General features: G+C 38.6%; 1 protein-coding gene across 1 annotated transcript in view; it reads right to left on the reverse strand.

The window, feature by feature from the left end:
- Nucleotides 1–3,142: 3,142 nt before the first annotated feature.
- Nucleotides 3,143–22,641, reverse strand: part of Phlpp (PH domain leucine-rich repeat protein phosphatase) — a 317,236-nt gene continuing 297,737 nt past the window's right edge. Inside the window, exons 18-19 of the mRNA XM_068228737.1 lie at nt 10,294–10,412; nt 3,143–4,460 (exon numbers count right to left, since the gene is read on the reverse strand). Coding sequence (XP_068084838.1) covers nt 3,143–4,460; nt 10,294–10,412 — 1,437 coding nt within the window. The remainder of the gene's footprint in view (nt 4,461–10,293; nt 10,413–22,641) is intronic.

A 22,641-nucleotide genomic window follows, 5' to 3' on the forward strand; every position in this document is an offset into this window, starting at 1 on the left:
TGACCTGGCCGAGAATCGAACCCGGAGCCTCAGGGTGAGAGGCAGGCACGCTACCCCTACACGATGGGGCCAGCATCAAGTTCCTTAACAAGGACAAATCATTTTCAGAATATTGCATTTTAGTAAAAATGTTCTTGCCTGTTGTATTAATGAGGTGTTATAATGTAGTACGTCATTGTTATTCATATTTACTCTAAAATTTGATTTGTTCCAGGTTTTCCACTAGAATTTTACAAAATGTTCCCCTTCTTAGTGTAAGCATTATGATAACTCTGCTTTAAACACTCATTGTTTCATAGGTGACAAATACCTGAAGATATAAAGATGTATTGTTTCGATAGTGATCTGCCCTATACAGGGTGGAGGACATTGAAATGTGTGAGAGTTCGAGTGCCATAGTGGAAGACCAGCCTACAGAAGTGAAGCTTCTTTGTTCCAGATGAAGATATCCTGTGCGAGTGCAGTGGTGTTCAGGATTTCAGCTAATCTGCCCTCAACTCGATCATCCATACACAGCGAAAGACATCTTTCAAGCAACTGAGAAGGCCATCTGAATTTTTGGAAGTTCTTAGTTTAGCAGAACATGGAAAAAAAAAGAAGAATTTCCATGGTTATGCCAATTTTATTTGCTACTGAGTGGCAGGCCAGGGCCCTGAATGGACTATATACTCCACAGGTTTGTCTTTTGTATGTTTACAGTGTTAATGGTTTAATGGAATATATGAGTTCTAAATGTGTCAATGAGGATTATGTTGAGGTTGATAGTGATTCTGGGAATAATATGGCATTAATATTGGAGACAATCTCCAACAATGACATTAGTGAATATGAGGTGTGAAATACATGAATAAGTGCTATGATTATACTTAAATTTCTATTTCTCAAATTGGTTTTAGTTGACATTATACACTGACCAGCAAAGAAAGTGAAACACTATGTATTTCAGACAAAAATTTAATGTTAGTTCATTTGAAACCTTGTAAAATTCAAAATTTATAACATTGCGACAATATGGTAATGTATCTTAAATTGATTAGCCCATTTGAAAAGTTTCAGCACAGTATGATGAACATTATTGATCAAGACAGTTGGAACAGTGCACCAATACGAATTTGGATATGTCGAAACCTGGAGATCTACACTATTGTATGGTAGTCAATTTGTCCACTTGTTCGCAATACATTTCCATTGCCTCAAAAATGGGTATTACCACCTCCAGCTACAGTTACAGCTGTGATTTGATCAGATATTTGCAAGATGCAATCTGATTCTCTTGTGGTATGAGCTCCCTTTCTGCCTGGAACACAGCCTGAAGTTGAGCCAGCATGACGGGAATGACATGTATCACTTCTCAAGCATTTCCTATTCTGTAGGGTTTAGGTTAGGACTACAAGCAAGCCACACCATGCGCACAATCCCAACTTCATCCAGGTATACTCATTCAGTCAGCTGTTTGTGGTTATTCTTGTTCAAAGTTGGGAAATGGCAATGTTAATGTTGTGATTGTTATGTTTCTCAATTATTGTGTTACAACTTCTCGGGAAAAAAACCCAAACCCATGGCACTACAGCCCTTGAAGGGCCTTGGCCTACTAAGCGACCAGTGCTCAGCCCGAAGGCCTGTAGATTACGAGGTGTCATGTGGTCAGCACGATGAGTCCTCTCGGCCATTATTCTTGGCTTTCTAGACCGGGGCCGCTATCTCACCGTCAGATAGCTCCTCAATTCTAATCATGTAGGCTGAGTGGACCTCAAACCAGCCCTCAGGTCCAGGTTAAAATCCCTGACCTGGCCAGGAATCAAACCCGGGACCTCCGGGTAAGAGGCAGGCACGCTACCCCTACACCACAGGGCCGGTACATTACAACTTTTCAAATAGACTAATTAACTTAGGCTATGATGCATTGCCATATTGTTGTCATGTCATATTTTATTTATACAAGGTTTGAAGCAGACCAACATTAAATTTTATCTCAAATACATAGTGTTTTGTGTGCTTTGCCAGTGGGTGTATATTAAGTTTATTTGTATAGCCATTGTTTCACTGGAAATAGATGTAAGATTCTATTAACAAAATGTCTCATGAACCAATCTACCTTAATGGCAGTAGTCCTTTGTCAAAGAAGATTGAAGTCACCTGGTTTAGATTGCCCTAGTCCTTTTCTACTTTGAAGCTATATACAAACATTCTCATAATCTTACAACATGTACCCTATGTAGTTCACCACCATTAGCTGTATCCTTTCAGAAACCATGATACATGCTATACCACAGCACTACCATGAAAAGTCTGCTACAGAGGCAGTCTATGTTTCATTTGAACATACCTTATACAGGAGATTATTAACCCTTTGCAATCCCATGCACTTTAGACAGAATTTCTGAAATTCAAATGTACTCTTTAATTGTTAAATTCAACAATATTGTCACACAGTTCCTTTGATATTTCATCTTGTAGTCTCCTGTGCTTGGAGGAAGCGATTTATGTTTACGTGGCACAATGAGCGAGAATTGATCTAATGATATACATTTTTAGCAAATACAATCATGCTATCTCATCTGTAAAGAGGCTATAAATCCATTAATTTACGCCTTAAACTAATGGGTTGGAAATAGTATTACTACAGAGAAAACATTACAAAATGAAACATACCTCTTTTAACACGTGTCATGCATAGCATGATTTTAGACTGCAGAAGGTTTAACTATAACTTCCTTTCTAAAGTCATATGGAACTGAGTGCTAACCAGAATTTTAAATCTGCTGAGTTCTTTTTACACATGTTGATCCACTGGACACCAGGTGTCTGTCTGCTCAATGCAAGGCAACAACATTATAGGATAGTAGACTGGGTATTGTGTGTTTATGAATGATAAGAGGTGATAGATGAGGCTGTAGGGGTTCAGTTATGTAGTTCACACTTGATTGAACACTGTTGCTAGCATTTCTCACCACTTAAAAGTAAACAGCCTATGTTCCTGCAGTAGACAAAAATAGCATTGATCGGACACACTGTCAATGGGACATGAAAATCATCGACCTCTACTCGGAAGATTCATGTGATCATGTGAAGTGGTGTTCCAGATTTTGAATAGCAGACCCTATGCCAACACAGGATAATGCTTCAAATAACAACTTCATTCTTAAAGCTCAGTGGTAGCAACTCCCCAGTACTGTTGCATTCGACCATCTTGTTCCAGAGAATCTTGATTATTCCCCCTCTCCTGAATTACACTGAAGTTGTATTCTAAGTTATAAGGCATTAACCTCTGAAGGCTACCAAAATATGCAGCATTGGGGCCTCCATTAAGAAACTGACGACCCGAACCAAAGCGCATGGATCTCGTTACTGGATTGAAAGAGCGTGCACTTCCAAAATGACGTGAAAGAAACGGGGCAGGTGTTGAGATCTCGGCTAATTGGGGGCTACTTCGAGATAAAGCCTTTCCACGTTGCCTGAGTGATGCCGATTGTGGTCTGGACCATGCGGGATCTAACGGTTCTGACATAGTAGTAGTGCTTACCGGTCGCACCAAACCTCCCCTTGTAAATCCGCGTGACAGTGTATCCAACTCCTTGTCAAACAACATCTGAGTATTCTGCTCTAACATGTACTCCCAACACTTGAATTGCTCTTCTGATAGTTGTGTTCCTGAACGATCTGAACCAGTCTCTTCTTCTTCAGCATCAGCCAAATGACCATTACTATAGCCATCTAATTTTGCACGAATTGCCTTTAGAACACCACCACTACTTCGTTTACTGTCTCTATAACTTCTTCTTTCTAGTGCACCAGGAACCACAGCAGACATCTTCTTAGTACCATTTTCATGCATTAATACGGACTGATGGTGTTGTCTTGTAGTAGGTTGGCCATTAGGTTTTGCAAAGGCAATGGTCTTATTATTTGAACTAGTTTCCCACTTGGAAGAATGCTGACTGGAAGTACTTCTGATTGTTGCAACATACTTTTTACCTGTATAATCACCGCTTGCTTGATCACTCTGACCACTCGGAGAAGATCGATCTGCATCAGGAATATTCCCATTATTTGAGTTAATTTGTCTCTGTGGGCAACTGTAATTTCTTATTGTCATTGGCTTGTACTGTCCTCCATTGAGAATATTTTCATTCCCAACTGGTCTGTTATTATAAAACCCATCCCCACCAGCTGAGATAACATGACATGAGCACTGACCACTGTCTTGGCAGCAGCTTGCTCCACTATCATCTAGTGGAAGAACATGATGCTGCTTGTTCTTACGGATTGTGTTGCGCAGCTCTCTCATGAGTAAGTCCATATCTGAGCCAAGGTTACTGAAACGAATCACCATGATACTCAAGTTCTCTTCACTGCCATAGCTCTGAGCTAAGTCTTGTAGTTTCTTAGCAGCAAGGATGGGATTGCCCATATGACGAGCCTCTTCTACCGCCTCCTCAATACTGACCACCTCCCAGAACCTGAAAACATATTGAAAATAATTTCAGTATTCATATCTCCATATATTAGTCCTGTAACACACACTCAAATATAATTATTGATTGTTTTATCAAAAATGTAAGCTCATAAGATATCTTATAAATAAAGTTGTAGGGGGTCCGCTGTCTGTAATTTTGTTTGTTTTGCCAATTTTTCAGATATTTATCCATTTTAGGTCAACTCAAGACCGAATCGGTGGTTTTTACTTTTCGTGTCTGTTTGTCTGTTTGTTTGTTTGTTTGTTCCACTATCATGGCAAAACGGCTGGATAGATTTCAACCAAACTTCATATCTGGAGTATATTCACCCCGAGGAAGGTTTCTATATGCATTTCATTTTAAAATCTTTGATTTCTCTTATACTATTGATTTTCTGTAAACTCTGTGGACCGTATGTGAAACGTCTCTTCATTATAAACAACTTTGGTTATGTTCATAATTTACCTTACTATTCAAATGACGGAGAAATTTACTATTTTCTGCGGGTATCATCGTCTGCGTGTGTGACCGACAGACCGACAACGAACCTACAGGTTACCATGGCAACGTCTCTGATTGCTTGCCAGCAAGGAAGTAACGTATTGCCATTTTCCTCATCATACCTTTAAATTCATGGTTGTTCCTTGGGTAGAAGGCAAGAGAGGGCGTCAATCGGCCATTTTACAAGTAACTATTCTCATTTTGGTTCCGTATTGAAGATGACGTATGTCTCAAATATTATTACAATATTTGAGACAATCGGCCATTTTGCGAGATATTGGCGGAATATCGTTGGAGTTTATAACCGTCCTCGAATAGCTTAAGTAATAACACCATTGGCCATCTTATCTGTTGACCTAAGAATGCCTGCGCCTAAATTTCTCCTCTGTTACCTCTTTCTTTTATCCATAACTCACACCAGCATAATTGAGGAGCATTTGATTTTCTAATACATTCACTTGGTATTTACATATTTGTCGTCATCCGGCTGTCCTCAGTTTTTAATCCATTTTCTATTAATTTCAACTTTCTTTATTGAATTATTTTCTTCCTTAATTACACCGTATGTATGCGAGTGCTAATCCCGAAAGCTTGCCACTCTTTCCTTTGAGGAAATATTCTAAGCTATGCAAATGTATAACTTTCGGCCCCGGAAAATATCGAAATATGGATGTAATTTTAACGATGGTGCACACCTTCATTTTGGGATAATTGGTGGCTAATCTGTAAGTCTTATCACAAATCAGAAAGCACAATCGTGTTTCATTTTGGAGAGATCTACAACTTTGGTCCTATAACTTTTTATCGTATCTCTATTCCTTATACGTTAAATAGAGCTGTATTTCTCGATTTCAAGTTAATTTTGTACTTTCACACGTATATGTTAACATTAATTTGGCACACCTATAGGAAAGATAGAATCATGACATTCGGCACGCACATTAGCATGACCAGTGGCAACGTGATAGCCAAATTTTATGATTCTATCTGTCACCTTTTTTCTCATGTGCATCATTTCGGTAAGAGGATTTATAAGGGAGGTATCATTAACCGGACTTGAGCATATTTCTTACAACTTGAAAACTATTGAAGATATTTGAACCAAACTTTATATTTAGCATCCACCTTTCCAAAGGTAGATCTTAAAGGTCAATAACATTTACTGTTCCTGGAATGGACTGGCGGTTTATAGGGAACCGAAATGGTGAATTTACTCTTCCACAATATATAGGATACGTGACCAACCCAACTGGAAATCGACCAAATTTATTAGAAATCCATTTCTAAAACTTTTTTCATGTGTATTTTTTCGACAGAAAGATTAATAAGGGAGATATCATGAATGGTCGGTTTTGCAGGGTAAGTCCAGCAGACATAGACCAAAAGGTGTTGTACGTGGAGCAGATTCCTTATCTATCTATATAAGTAAAATCCTAACGACTGTGTGCCTGTACATTGACTATTTTGGTGAAATTTTCGCACAGCTACGCGTTTAAGGGGTAATAATAACAACCATCTGCATAATTTTTTGGTTTACTTTCCTGAAAGTCCTAATTTTAACCCTCCTCGCCCAAAATCCACATTGCGGCATAATCTGCCAGACGAACAAGAAAACAGAAAATTATATGTTTTAGCCTGTAACGGACAGAACATTTCCAAGAGCTTTAAATTTTTCACTTTTTCCCCGAAGAATATCGAAATATGGAGGCAATTTTAATGATGGTGCAGATCTTTGCAAAGTCCTATCACATAAGGGAATGCACAATCTCCATTCAATTTGGAGTGATCTACAACCTTGGTCGTATGACTTTTTGTTGTATCTGTATCCCTTTTACGTTTGATTTTTGTCTATTTCTCGACGTTAAGTAAATTTGGACTTTTCACATGCATAATTCATACTTTCAATCACTTATAAGAAAGATAGAATCATCAAACCCTACACGAAAATTGGCCCACCCAGTAGCCATATGTGAGCCAAATGCTATGTATGTAGCTGTCACATAATTATCTGAAAAGTAATGCAATGTGAGATAATCTTACAAACATTTTACCCTATTCAACGTTTCTAACTCAATCGGACCCATGAATAGATCAGATATCATACGACCAGCCATTTAGGCCGCTAAATTTGACGTCTTATGGTACAATCCTTTGTCGATATGACGTCTGTTTTGCAGCAGTCAATCTGTAAATGAAGGTCTGCAATATTTTAAGCATGCATATACTTTCGTATGTTGATCTATAAATATTCACTGATGTCGTCTTGTAGCGATCAAGAAGGGGTGTGTCTGCTATTGTAATCAGCACTCCCCACACCGACTTTGACTGGCAGTAGGAATGGGGTCCTTCTCCAATTCCTGTGTAACTGGCATTAATAAGGCAGGCCTACCATTGTAATGAATAATTCACTTCTCGATTTGACTTGCAGAAGGCAAGGGAGCATGTAGTTTTGTTCAAAACTCCCCTTACCCGATTGTGTTTGGCTGTAGGCAAGCGTTCCCGCAGTTTTAAACAGATGTACCCATCTAAAATGTGACTGGCATTAGGCATACTGGCCTGCTATTTTGATGGAAACTCAACAACTTGGTGTGACTGGCAGTAAGCTGGCTGGCAGTTGGAAAAGGGGCCTCTCATTATAATGATAACTGCGCAACTCAATTTTGACTGGTTGTAGGGAAGTTTCCTGCCATTATAATAAAAACTCCTCAATTTGTAATATGTCTGGAAGTAGGAAAGGGGGACTGCCATTGTAATGGAAACTCCCCAAATTGATTGTGACCGCGCAGTAGGCAATGGGGCCTGCAATTATAATGTAAACTTCCCAACTCGATTGTGAATGGCAATAGGTAAGTGAACCTGTCGTTATCATCACAAATCCGTAACAAGCACTTTACATTGGAAACAATGTATGGGGACCTCTCCATGCTGTTTCTCGGATAACGCTAAGAGACATGCTATTTTAAAACAATCTTATTTACTGTATGTACAGTATTTACTTCAATATTCGTATACAATGCAGAATACCGTAGCGAAGCACGGGTACATTTGCTAGTATTTTATAAAGTTCTAGGAAAATATTTCTTGATTGATTGCATTTACTGCTGTATTAAGTGGAATGAATAAATACAATAATTTTATTTTAAGTTGAAGGTACATTATATCAACCGACCGACCAACCAACTTGGATTTAGGGTTTATAAGTTATGAATTTAATTATGATCCTATTGACAATTGATTACTATCAAATGGTAGAGAAGGGTCCACCTATTCAATACCATTAGCTTGTATAGTGTCCTACATAATTGGGACTGCAGTAGTTTCGACCCCATGTACACTGGGTCATCTTCAACCAAGATCCAATTGGAAAAAACATATGCTCACATATAACCAATAATAAAGTAAACAATCTGGTATGTCTCAATTTACAGTGCAAATATATGACATCAGATGTTTGATAGTGGATTTAGGGTTGTTGCCCAGTTGGCAGATTTCCTGTCGATTGGTCCAATTTAATTTGTTGTCAAGTGCTGTTGCTCTTTTCTATAGCTCAATCCATGCTAAGAAAACAGTACTGCTCTTATGACAACAGGATTGCCATATCGAACAACTCTCCTCAACAGCATCAAAGGAAAACTGCGGCACATAAATTTGTAAAACTCAGTATTTAAGTGCAAGGTAAAAATGGGAAGAAACTAGGTTAAAAATTATTTTTATGAACTGAAGAGGACTGGGGGTTTACAGGAACTATTTTTGTTTTGTACAGAGTGAGGGGTAAACTATAACAAATACAAAATATCAGCACTGAAGTGAAAAAATAGACGAATAATAATGTTTATGGGCTCGAGGGGTGAAGGTTGCATTTAATTGCATTTAATGAATTTCCCCTTCCTTCAGACTAGCAGCCCGTCGGAAGGACATTTGATTGCTTTCAAGTCTTGCAAAAATAAAAATGCAAGACCGTAACGGGACACATGGCCCAATACTTGGAAGGAAGATGATGATGATGATGATGATGAATTTCCTCAGGTAACGCTGGGTACTACTGTCCTGTCGTATCGCTTCACAAAAACAATAGTAAAAATTAAATGCAGTTGTGACAAAAACAGTGGTAAAATTAAATTGCACTTAAGAAAGAACAGCTAAATAACAAAAGCAAGCACATATAAAACACATGGTAAATTTTTTTATCAGTACAAGTCATGCCATAATGTATTGTTGCACACCTCAACTCCAAAATCTTCAGTAACAACTTCTGTACAGGACAAAAATAATAGAACACACAAATACTATGCAATATGCTAAATATCTGCCATTAGACAAACAGTTCCTGTTACTCATTGAACGTTAGTTTCTTGCTGCTGCAGGCTGAAGGCCCCTCTCATTCTGAATCAGATATCGACATGTGTCTCCCTGCTTATTTTTATGAATGTTCTCAGCCATAACACAAATAAATCACTGTATTAATGTTAAAAGAAAGAAATCACACACAAAGGATAATTAACCACATAACACTCACTCAACACAAGGCAAGTATGCACTGATACAAAGGCTAGAAAACTGACAACGATTAAATACTGTAAATGACTCTACAAAAGATCACAGTATTAATATTAAAGAAAGAAATCACACATGTAGGGCTTATCGCATAACTTTCATTCAACACAAGACATGTACGCACTGATTTAAAGCCTAAACACACACACACAACAAATAAATACTGTAGATGACTTTACTACAGAAGTGAGTTGCCGTCAGTTTACAGAATGAGGGACTACACGATGCTTGTACCAGAGCAACATAGAAGAAGGAAAATAAAGGAAGGCAACGAAGTGATGGCTGTCATAAATACATTCGTAGGGAGGGAGTACAATGGCTGGGAAGAATTGGGGGAATGGAGATGAGCTGCTCAACTAACCAGTATGTTCTGAGCTGTCAGTGGAGAGATGGGGTGGAATGACATTAATGGACAAATAAACTTGAGTGAAGCTTTTAAAAGTAGGACAGATCATAATATGAAGATAAATTTGTTATTCAAGATGACAAATTGTGGCAAATATTCATTTATAGGCCAAGAAATATGAAATTTGAATACAATAATTTATCAAGGGAAATGTATGATAAATTTTCTAGTCCTTTGAAAACATTTAACACACTAAGCAAACAATTGATGAGGAATCTGCCACCTGGACAGCAGCTCTAATAACAGATCAATGATTTGACATTCAAAATATGGCAACTCTGGTAGAGAAAGTGCAGACTAGGAGAAATTGCTCCATGATAGTTCTATGAGGAGACTGCAACAGAGGAAAAATAAGTAATAGTTTTATTTTCTTACCTCTTATTCGCTATGATGAGAAACTCATCTTCATCCTCCAACAAGATTTCAGTAACATAAGGATCTGGGATCACTAATGGAAACATGGCACTACAACCCAGTTGGTTACGATTCAAATTCTGAAACATTCAATTGACATAACCTCAAGCAATAGTATTAGCAAGTATTATAGGCTACAAGTTAATTATTCCTTTTCATTATGATTATGTATGAGCATAGAAAGAAGTGGTTATCATTGTTTATGTTTAATAGCTAGGAAAATCTTTCAATGATTGTTACAAATACTTTTGTGTCTTCAAATCACTCCAACAGGGACTGTTAACCATGTTGTTTTATCTGTTACAACAGTTTGTTATCTAAATATTGGATAATCAGTGTTATTGTGGTGTTAATGGGAGTACAGTATGTTTAGCTGTAATAATATGTGCCTACTCCAACTTCAGTCACCAATGATCTGCAATTAGGGCTGTCGCCCAGGTGGCAGATTCCTTATCTGTTATTTACCTAGTCTTTTCTTAATACCTAGGTACTTACAGTGATCCCCAAGGAACTTTCACCCCATCAACACAGTAATTAAAACTGAAAGGCCATTTCCTATTAATGAACTAACAACCTGACTTTAAACCCTGTGTATCATCATACCATTGCCTGTTGTCCATCATAATTGCTTTTAAAAAATTCCCCATTCTCCTCTTATCAGCCGTATAGTATTGCCTAATAGTGCACCCTTTATGACATTCCTTTCTAACATATGTATTTATTTTTAACTACGACAAAGACAGTTTCATGATCACTTATACCATCTATCACTTCAGTTTATCTGCAGAGCTCATCTGGTTTTGTCAGCGCCACCCCTAGAATATTTTCCCCTCTAGTTGAGGCCTGTATGAGGTCTGGCTACATCACATTCAAGTGTCGCACTATACTATTACATCTGTAACTATTAGGTACTTTAGTCTGTCAAAAAAACTATTTCAAGGTAAAATAAAACATTAACTAGCATACAGTAACAAATTATACTCAAAAAAGAATATCTTTTTCAGGTATAATCTCTTATTTAATGGTATCTTTTTCAGGTATTTCCTAAATTTAAATTATCCTGAGTAAGTTTTCGTTAGACTGAGGAACCTCAGTTATAGATTAATTAAGTCGAAACTAAAGAGAAATGGCTTCTGCTGTTACATTCGCAGGGCAAACTACAGCACCATTCCTTCAAAATGACAGCTATCTTTAATTCAATTGCTCATCATTGTAAATAATTTTTAATGTATTTCATGTATAAGACAGATCTCTCTGTGAAATTATACTTTAAACATTTTATTTATATATTTAGTAGCAATTTATAAACTGAGAGTATATCTAAAAGAAAGGTTGGGACTTTGGATATCTCTAGTCCAATGCCTTATGCACAGTAGTACTAAACATATCAACAAAAGTTTTGCATCACCTTGGACCAAAGAGTTCCCAACTTTTTACAAAAAAAGAAACAAACCAAAAAATCAGAGCCTCTACAACAATACAGCTCTGCTTTCTAAATTTTAGTTACTGAATACAGCACACAGCAGTACCTTTTGTGCCATTTATTTTTTACAGACATGTGGTTCAGTAGTGAAACATACTTGTGGAACATACTGTAGGACATGTGCAAATGTTCCTACTGCAAATTTCTGGTGATGCTCTTTCCAGATATTTCTGGAAAGAAATTCTAACATTGCAGATTATTGTCAAAGGTTAGGTTTAAATATCATGGGTTGGAGATGGAGATGGTTTAAAAATTCTGCACGCTCATTGGTTGCTAAAAATTTGCTGATTTGTTGGTTTCCTTCCCAGGGATGTGGCTTACCATGGCATCATTTACTTGTTGGATCTGATGTAGATGAGACATGACTTCAGTGTTGCTACGCTCTGCTGCTAGCTTCCCTGATTCATTAGGGTAAGCTTCCTTCTCTAACTTTGCTCTAATTCTTTCGGATATAGGATTTTTCCATCTTTTCTTTAATCTATGGATTTACCATGAAATGTGGTAATTCTTTACTTGCTCCACATGTTCTTTCCCCTTTACAAGGCAAGCCTGTTTTAAAATGTGTTAACTTATTTGTACTTTGTAAATTTTATTAATGCTTGACCTTTTAGGATGGGACTAGCTTACTGTAATTGTTGATCTCTCTCTTCATTTTAGATCATAACACCAGTTTAGGCAAGCAAATTTTACAATAAAAACACCAGCTACATCACACACATCTTTTATTGCGAACTGTTGCCACACAACTGCCAATCACACACATAGCTAGCAGTTCAAAGAATTAAAAAAAACAAAAAACAAGATAAACCAATCGACTCAATTTCTTCAAGGAATAATACACCTTAGTTACCACCACATAACCTTAATGTAGATATCTTACAACTGACACATGATATATATGTATGATATTTATTTTTATGAGAAAATCACAACATTCCAACACTCCCCACTTTTCTAAAAAAAAAAAAAAAAAAAAAAAAAACTACACTTCAATCAGTTATCTCTTCATTGCAATCCTATAAGCCTACAGAAACTCTTAAGCTTGTTGCTTGATAAATTCTTTGTAAACAAGTCTGCAGCATTTCTCTCTGATGCTATATATAAAAACTCAATGAATCCCTTTTCCACTAGTTCTCTACATACATGATGTCAATATGTTTTGACCTTTCACTCACATTATTGTTTTTGCTTAATTTAATTGCTGATGGATTGTCAGCAAAAACTTTACAAGGTCTATCCATAAACCTTTCCGGCCCTAGCTCTGATACCAAATCTTTCATTCAAGTTACTTCCCGAGATACCTCTGCCATTGTCATGTATTCAGCATCCATAGTAGATCTAGCAATACAACTCTGTTTCTTGCTATACCAAGACACTGCTCCCCCTGCCAATGTGGTTACGTACCCACTCACTGATCTTCTTGACTCAGTATCTCCTCCCCAATCCACATCACAGAATACTTGTATGGACTCTACACAATTTTTAAAACATAACTTTAAATCTCTAGTATCACACACATATCTCATGATATGCTTCACCTCTTTCCAATCTCTAATCTTAGGTTTTTGACAATTTTGGCTAACTTTACTTATCACAAACGCAATGTCAGGTCTAGTATTACTTGACAAATATAGCAATAGATGGTACAATCAAATTCCTGCTCAGTGTTTTCAGTTGCTGTATACCCTCTTGGCAAAATAGTCTTACTCAGTTTACAGTCACTCACCGAAAAAATCAGCAAGTAGTTTATCTGTTGACAGACTTTTGACTCAATTTTTGTTTAATTTAATTGCTGCTGCATGGTCAGCAAAAAATTTACAAGGTGTATCCATAAACCTTTCCAGCCCTAGCCCTGATAGCAAATCTTTCATTCAAGTTACTTCCCGAGATACCTCTGCCATTGCCATGTATTCAGCATCCATGGTAGATCTAGCAATACAACTCTGTTTCTTGCTATTTGTCTGTTTTGTCTGTTCTATTTTTATTGACAGTAAGTCTGTCGCTTTCCCTAGATCTTTAATCTCTAACTCATCTGCCAACCTTATTTTTATCATCTTAACAACCTCTTTGTTTTTTTTTGGCTAGGGGCTTTATGTCGCACCGACACAGATAGGTCTTATGGCGACGATGGGATAGGAAAGGCCTAGGAGTTGGAAGGAAGCGGCCGTGGCCTTAATTAAGGTACAGCCCCAGCATTTGCCTGGTGTGAAAATGGGAAACCACGGAAAACCATCTTCAGGGCTGCCGATAGTGGGATTCGAACCTACTATCTCCCGGATGCAAGCTCACAGCCGCGCGCCTCTACGCGCATGGCCAACTCGCCCGGTAACCTCTTTGTTAACTATTACAATTATATCGTCAACATACAAACCAATGATACAACTCTCCTTTACATACACACATGGTTCTTTGACACATCTCTTCAAATCTAGCCTTCTTATTATAGCATCAACACAAGCATTCCAGTCTTTACTCGAATTCGGTAGTCCATATATACTTTTCTTTAATTTACATACATAATTTTGGACATCGTTTTCTATGAACAATTCTGGTTGTTCCATGAATACAGTAAAGTGATTTCACTATTTAACCACTTGACGTACTTTGACGGATCTCTCCGTCCTGGCTCTCGACTGCACTCCCGTACAAAGACGGATCTCTCCGTCCGCGCGTAGTGTTTATTTCCGGACCCGCTCCAAGCCGGTTTCCTTTGTGAAAGGATTTGATATTAGTAAGGTAACCTCTTGACAGATGGAATCGCTGTTTTATTCCATTGATGTATTCGATAAACACGTCTGTGCAGTTATTTCGCGGAAAGAATAACCAGTATCTTAGCAACCTCATCGTAAGCGAAATCATGGCTGCCTACGTGTTGAGTGACGAAGCGATTATATGGGAATTTTTAGAAGAGAATGACATTGATATAGAAATAAGCGACAAAGAATTTAGTGGATATGTAAAGTAATGAAAGTAGTTCGTGTGATAGAAACTTTAGCGCTGGTAGCGGTGAACAAAGTGCTGTTTTGCCGTCAAATATGTCACTGAATTTTAGGCCTACAACTGATGCCGCACCAGCGGCTTCTAATAATGTTTTACATGATAAGGAATGGAACTGGGAGCACGTAAGTAATACTACAGAGTATCATTCATGCATTGCAAGTGGTGAAATAGTATTTTACAAAGGCACCTAGGACAATGCCCGAACGAACTACAAGTTGTGAACGAATTTCTAACAGAAGACTTTTCGGGGACATCTAACCCATGAGGTAAATGCTTATGCAAGTAAATGTCTTGTATCGGCTGCCGAGGATATAAATAGGGTAATGTCATTTGGAAAGGAACACTGGTTTCCTGTATCTGTGGATGAAATAAAGGCCAGATTACCTTGAAGTGGTAATGTATGACAGAAAAAAGACGTTCAAAACCAATCTTGTTGTTGACTACAACTGGGGAAAGGGTGGTGTTGATTCCCATGACCAGAGACTCCTTGATGAGGAAGTATGTAAAAGGATACAAAAAATATACTTCTACATGATAGACATGACACTTCCGAATTCCATCATCAATCATCCCCTCCTCAACCCTGAAAAGAAGCGAGTAGGCTTTACCACCTTCCGGATCAATTTGGCCGAACAGCTGTTGGCAAGTGTGACCTTGCCTGACTATCCAAAATAAGGCACCCACGCCCTGGGTATACACCAATGAGACTTCAAGAGAGGTACTGGGGACACTTTCCGACCAAAATACCCCCAACAACGAAGAAGGTCATCCCATCACGGAGATGCAAAGTCTGTGTGACACGGGGTCTGAGGAAGGAATCTTCATTTGAATGCCACCGGTGCTAGGTGGCGATACACGAATATGACTCTTTTATGACGTACCATACTCAAAAAGACTTCACAAAGTACATCTGACAGTAGTTTGGATATTTCCTTTCATTACGTTGCTGTAAAGCATGCCTTTTCAGTGTCGGTGATAATATCATGTAAAGTAATGAAAATAAATGGTACACCAAGGCAAAAATAATTTCAGTTAAATGGTATGTGAATGGGTTAAGTAAGCATTACATCTGGATGTTCTACAGTCCAACCTTTATGTACTGCAAAGCCTATCAACAGTCTCATTGTTTTCCTCTTTATAACAGGACTAAATGTTTCATCATAACTAAGGTTCATCTGTCTCATAAAACCTTGCGCAACCAATTTGGCTTTATATTTCTGAATGTTACCCTCACTGTCATATTTCAATGAAAACACCCACTTAATACTAATTACATTGATATTATCCAGTCATTTTACAATTTCCCAAACATCCTTCTTTCTCATCCCATTGATCTCCACATTCATGGCTTCCATCCAGTTATCAGACTCTTGGCTTGACATAGCCTCCTCACTCCCATGTCTAACTTCCATCACTGCCTTACAATCTGCACAAGCCTTTCCTTTCCTCTGTCTTATTGACCTTCTCAGATTATTCCCTGGCTCTTGTATTGCTATAGACTCAACATCTAGTTGTTCCTCCCCGGTTGTTGACTCAACAGCCAATGTTTCCTCTCCATCCTCCCCTGTGTCTAACTCAAGTATGTTTCACTACCCTCTGCCTTTGGTACATTTATCTTTTCTATAATAATAATTCCAGGACCTTTCACCATAAAGGGAAATATCTGCTCCTCAAATACCACACTTTTCCTCGCTGTTAGTTTTTTCCTTTCGAGGCTCCAAAAGCTATATCCATCTTTAGTACCTGCCTCATACCCTATCATAACGCATGACTCTGCTCTGGGATCTAACTTCCTGCTGTCTACTCTCACAGCATGCCTGACATCCAAATACTTTCAATCTACCTATTTCTTCCTCATCCAACTTCCTACTGAACCACAGTTCATATGGTATCTGAAAATGTATTCTGAGGATAGGCACCTATTTCTTAAATAGACCATATTTTTGTGGAGTGTATGGTACAGACCTCCTATGAGTAATACCCCATTTTTGCAATTGTGCTTGAAACCCGCTACATGTGTACTCTGTACCATTGTCAGATTGCACTACATTAATTCCTACATCATGTAACTTTTCTACCTTTGCCTGATACCTGTGAAATGCCTCCAACACATCATCCTTATTTTTCACACACACACACACAGCCACATTATATCTGCAGTATTCATCAATCATAGTCACAACACATTGAGCTTTCCCAAGTGATGGTGGACTAATTTCAGTGAGCACAACATCAAGTGGTTTTTCTTACACTCACAAGACAGGTACTGCCTGTTACTTAGTGTCCCCTGATGCATACAGAACAAGTATTAATACCCTTACTTCTTTTCAATTCTAACATAGGCAATTTAAACAAAGTTTCAGAATGTAAATACAATATCTCATGCCACAACCTAACCTGCCCAACACATTTAAATGCTAGCCTACATTGTTATTACATTCTCAGTCACGAGCGAGACATCGGGAAGTGCGGACGTTGAGTGAGCTGAGGAGAGCAAGATGGGAGTTACGCTACAGCAATATAGACTAAGAATTGGAAGATGGCATGGTGCAAGGTGGTGTTGGAAGAAAGGTGGAGCAGAGAGAGGGAGAGAAATTAGTGGTCATAAAGGACTGTCGGAGATTATGTTGTGTGCGACGGTTATTGTGACGTTGCTGGTGGTAGGAGGTATAGAAAAGAACCCGGGTCTAAATCACGGACCGTTCAGTTGGGAGGAACTTGAAGAGATGAAGAGAGTGGTGAATGAAGCGAGCAAAGGAGAAGAAATAAAGGAAATGATGCAGGAACGCCAGGCAACCCAAATGAAGGAGATGAAGGCCTTAAAAAATTGTATAAAAGAAGAAATTGGAGGAGTAAATGACAAGTTAGCGGAGATAGAAGATGAGGTAGGGAGCTTGAAAAAGAAGGTGTTGGTACTGGAAGAGGAGTTGACAGCAATGAAGAGGGAAGTAAGGCTAGCGAGGAATGAATCAGCAAGAAAAAATGTGTTTGTGTATGGTGTACCAGAGGAAGGAACAGAATCAAAAGTGGAGTTAGTATTGAAAGTGGTGGATATAGTGTCAAATAAAATGAAGATAAACTTCTCGGAAGTGGATACAGATGATATATACAGAGTAGGAAGGAACAAAGGACATAGGCCAGTGAAGTTAAGATTAATTTCAACCCTGATGGCTGATATAATTCTGAGGAATGCTGGAAATTTGAAAGGATCGAACATTTATTTGAAGGCTAAGACAGAGAAAGAAGACAGGATGCGGTTGGATATCTTTAAGCAGCATATGTGGCGGGCTAGAGTACAGGGATTGCGAGCCAAGATAGTGGGGAGGTGTCTGTTGACTTCAGGCAGAAATTGGTCCTGATCTTGGGCACAGGAGGAACTGCTGAGGATGGAAAAATGTAAGGAGGAAATGAGTTGCAGAAATCGAGGGCAGGGAGACATCAGTGGGGAGAAGAAAGAGAGAAGATGGGACTGCAGTGTCAGCGGTCAGGTGGCAGAGATAGCAGAGACCTTGGTGACTCAGAACAACCCAGGAATGAGTGAATCAACAAATAGGACACTAGACCGAAGTGAAGTGAGTATAGGTAGCGAAGAGGTGATGGGAGGGAAAAGGAGTCAGGGTAATGACTCAACGTCCCCGAATAAGAGAACTGCAGAAAGAAACTTGGAGAGAAATCAGGCGTTGAATAAGGGGAAATCATTAAGTTTAAAAGAACTATGGGAAGGAACAAAAGGCTTTGGTATGGAAAAGGGGAAGGATGGCAGGAGAAGAAAAGGTGTGAAGGGGAGAGGGATGGGAAGGAGCCACAAGGAAGAATTACAAGAAGTAAGTGGGAAAGTGGTGAAATGCAGAAGTATAGCGAAGGAGGGGGAGGAAATAAATAACTAGAGATGGTGATAGGGGTGCTGAATATTGAGGGGTTGATGGGGAAATTAGGGAATAGGGAAATTGTGGATTTAGTGAAAGATTTTGAGATAATTGCTCTAGTGGAGACGTGGTTAGGGAAAGGGGTTGAAATTACATGGGACGGTTATAGAGTAGTTAACGTGTTAAGGAAAAAAATAGGGAAGAGAGGCCAAAACCCAGGGGGCATAGTAGTTCTAATAAGAAATGAGGTGGCTGAATGGGTGGAGATGTTACAGAGTTGGATAGAGGGGGTAGTGTGGCTGAGAGTAAAAATGGGGAAGGAGGCAGCGGAAGCAATTTGTCTGGCCCTGCTTTATAACCATCCGAGCAATTCAGTTTATGCATATAAACATTTCTTTGATGAAGTGATTGAAGAAATAAACACAATTAAAGGGCTGTATGTAGAAGATGGGATGATTTTATTGGGGAGATTGGAATGCGAGAGTGAGCAATAAGGTACCAGTGTATGGGAAAGAAGTAAAAGTAGGCAGGGGGCTGCAAAGAAAGAGTAAGAATAATGGTGTAAATAGTAATGGAGAAAGGTTATTAGAGTTATGTTCTATAGAACATTTATTAATTTTAAATGGGTGGATGAAGGGGGATAGTGTACGAGATTTGACGTATATTACAACAAATAGAGGGAGTGTAGTGGATATAGGAATAAGCTCAGATATAGTGTTAAGGAGAATAATAAGTTTTGATGTGTTAGAATGTGGGTTAACGGAACATATGCCTATCAAAATAAAATTGAGAACTTTGGTTGCTGATGAGAAGGGAAAAATGGAGGAAAGTAGGGAGAGATATAGGAATGGAGGATGGAAGTATGTATGGGATGATAATGCGAAAGAGAAATTGAGATGGAATTTGAAAGAGGAGGGAGATATATTAAGGGTAGGAATTGAAAGGGTGGCAGAAGGGAATGATATGGATAGGGTGCTAGAATTAATAGAACTCCCTGTATGGAAGGTGGGGAAGAAAGGAGAAGGGTAGAGGGGAAAAAAGAACCAAATGAATGGATGGTTTGATGAAGACTGCAGGAGAAAACATGAGGTTCTAATGAGAGCCCTAGCAGAGTTTAGGAAGGAGGGGGAGCAAGAAAAAGGGAAGGAATATTGTAAATTGAGAAGGGAATATAAGGAGGTATTGAATGAGAAGAAAAGAGGATGGAAGGAGGTAGAAGCCGAAAAAATAAATAGATATTGTGGAGAGAAGAAATTTGAGAGGATATGGGAGTCGATAAACACGATTAGAAGAACAAAACTGGTGGGTAAGAGGCAAAAAAGGAGAAAACGAGTGGGTTAGGAGTTTTAAAAGGCTTTTAAAAGAGGAGGGGAAATTGGGTAGAGAAATAGACAAGTCATATGTAGGAAGGGAGTTGGAAGTAGAAATTCCAATATTGGATGAGGAGATAACAAGGCAGGAAGTAATGAGAGTATTAAAAAATGCTAAACCCAAGGCTGCAGGAGGTGTGAACAGTATTTCCAATAGTGTGTGGAAGGAGGTTGGGGCAAATGAACTGATGTTGAGAGGGATTGTGAAATTCTTTAATAGGTTGTTGGAAATAGGGAAATTTCCGAGGGAATGAAGGAAGGGGGTATTATGCCCTATTTATAAAAATAAAGGGGCTAGTAGCGATCCTAACAACTATAGAGGAATTACACTCCTAGATGTGTTGTTGAAGGTGTACACAGGGGTTTTGGCGAATAGGATAACAAATTGGGTGGAACAGTATAGTAGGATATCTGAGTTTCAAAATGGATTTAGGAAAGGAAGGAACATAGTCAATAATGTTTGGATTCTGGACACCTTGATTACAAAGATACATGAGGATAGCAGGGCGTAAATGATATGTAGCAGCGGTTGACTTAGAAAAAGCCTTCGATACGGTCAATAGGAGGCGCTATTTTTGAGATTAAGGGAGGTTGGAATGTCGAAGAAAATGAGGGTGGCAATAGAAACAATTTATGAGGAAGTGTTTGTGATGATTAAATTGCAAGATGGAAGGAGAGTAAGTGTTTTGTATCAAAGAGTGGCATGAGACAGGGGTGTAAGCTATCCCCAATATTGTTTTTATTATTTATGAATAATATTTTAGAGGGCCATGGAGGAGAGACATGGCAATGTCCTTGGATAGGGAAAATGGAGGTTCCGGGGTTGCTATTCGTGGATGACCTATTGATTTTGGCTTTGACGGCAAGTGGGTTGCAAAAGGGGTTGGACAAGGTAGTTGAGTGTACTAGGAAGTGGTCTCTCAAAGAGTAAATGTAAGTAAGACTCAGATAATGGTGTGTAGGAAAAGGTGTGAGAGAAAGAATAAGGAAGTCTGGAGGCTAGATCAGGAAGAAATTAGACCAGGGGTAAAAATTGAGTATCTAGGTGTAATAATTAGTAAGAATGGTTTTTGGAAAGAACAGTGTAGGAGGGCTAAATTTAAAGGAAGAGGAACGCTTGCAGCAGTGGGAGTATTAGAAAAGAAATTACCAGATGTTAAATACAAAATTCAGAAAACAGTATTTAAATCACTGGTAATGGGCAAAATGCTATTTGAGGTGGAAGTATGGGGGATGGAGGAGGGCAGGGGTGGACTACACCAGGTGGTTGCAAAATTTAGTAAGATCATGATGGACCTCCTGAACTGTACAGCCAATGCCGGTGCCAGATTAGTCTGTAAAGTATCGATGGAGGTTGAAATAGCTAAGAGGGTGTTCAAGTATTGGATTAGATTGGAGGAAGGGAAGGGTGGGGTATTAGTACAAGAAACGCTTAGTTTTCAGAAAGGTATGATGAATGAAGGTTACTGGGTGAATAAGTGCAAAAAATGGTTGCAACAGATTGGATTGGGGGTATATGGAGATGTTTGGGGGTGAGGCAGGAATAAATGGATATGGGAAAGGATGAAGGGAAGACTACTAAATATTTAAAGACAGAGTTTAATAAGGGAATGTAGAGAGAGAGTGTCTTTATCAGTATTAAATAAATTGGTGGAAGTAATAAACCTGAAAACTAAGTTTGAGGGTAGAAGGGATAAGAGAGTTTTATGTTGGTGGGTATTGGGAGTTCTGAGGAACAGGGAATGGGTAAGTAGTGAGAATAATGATAGGCGTGCGTTATATGGAGAGAGGTGGGAGGACCTGCATATTTTCAATCAATGCCGAGCTTTGGAGGAGATAAAGATTAAACTACTAAGTAAGACGGAGCTGGATAAGGTAGGGGAAAGCTATAAGATGACATCTTGGTTATATACAGAGTGAGATAAAGGAACAAATATAACAAAATTCTTAAATGTAGCTAGAGCTAGATTTATAAAGAAACTGAGGGAGTAACAGGGGTTGTGCAGATAATGTGGTTCATGCCGAGGGAGGAAGGGGGAAGGAATTCTGCTCAGAGGTATGGATATCTGCACTGAGCAGAGGCGGGAAGGGTATTATGGTGACCATGATATCAGAAGAGGGGGCTGTAGTGTTAGGGGAAAAGGGGGAGAGCACCTAGCTTTAATACTTTTGGTTTTAATACAATTCTTTCAGTTCATGTCGAACTACAGTAAGCTTGTAATATGGGATCCTTTGCAAACTATCTCTATTTATGATTGAAACCTACAAAACTCGACATGCCCCCTCTAGGTATGCCCATGCACTTCCACATCCTTTCTTTTGTAGCTTCCCATCCTTTTACTTACTGTACGTGTAAATTAAGAATGTCATTTATTGTTTGTCTGTAACCTCATAGCCCTACAAGTGGTAGCAGAATGTGGTTAACATTAACACTGTTAATTTGTTAAGTTAATCATAAATGAGAGAATGGAAAGCTATAAAAGACAAGGTAAGAAAAAAAGATAGGATGTGGAAGTGCTTTGACCTACCTAGATTAGGAACATCATTTTATGGATTCCAGTCACAAATAGAGATAGTTTCCGAAGGACCC

Source organism: Anabrus simplex, chromosome 7 (genome assembly GCF_040414725.1).
Source record: "Anabrus simplex isolate iqAnaSimp1 chromosome 7, ASM4041472v1, whole genome shotgun sequence".
NCBI lineage: Eukaryota > Metazoa > Arthropoda > Insecta > Orthoptera > Tettigoniidae > Anabrus > Anabrus simplex.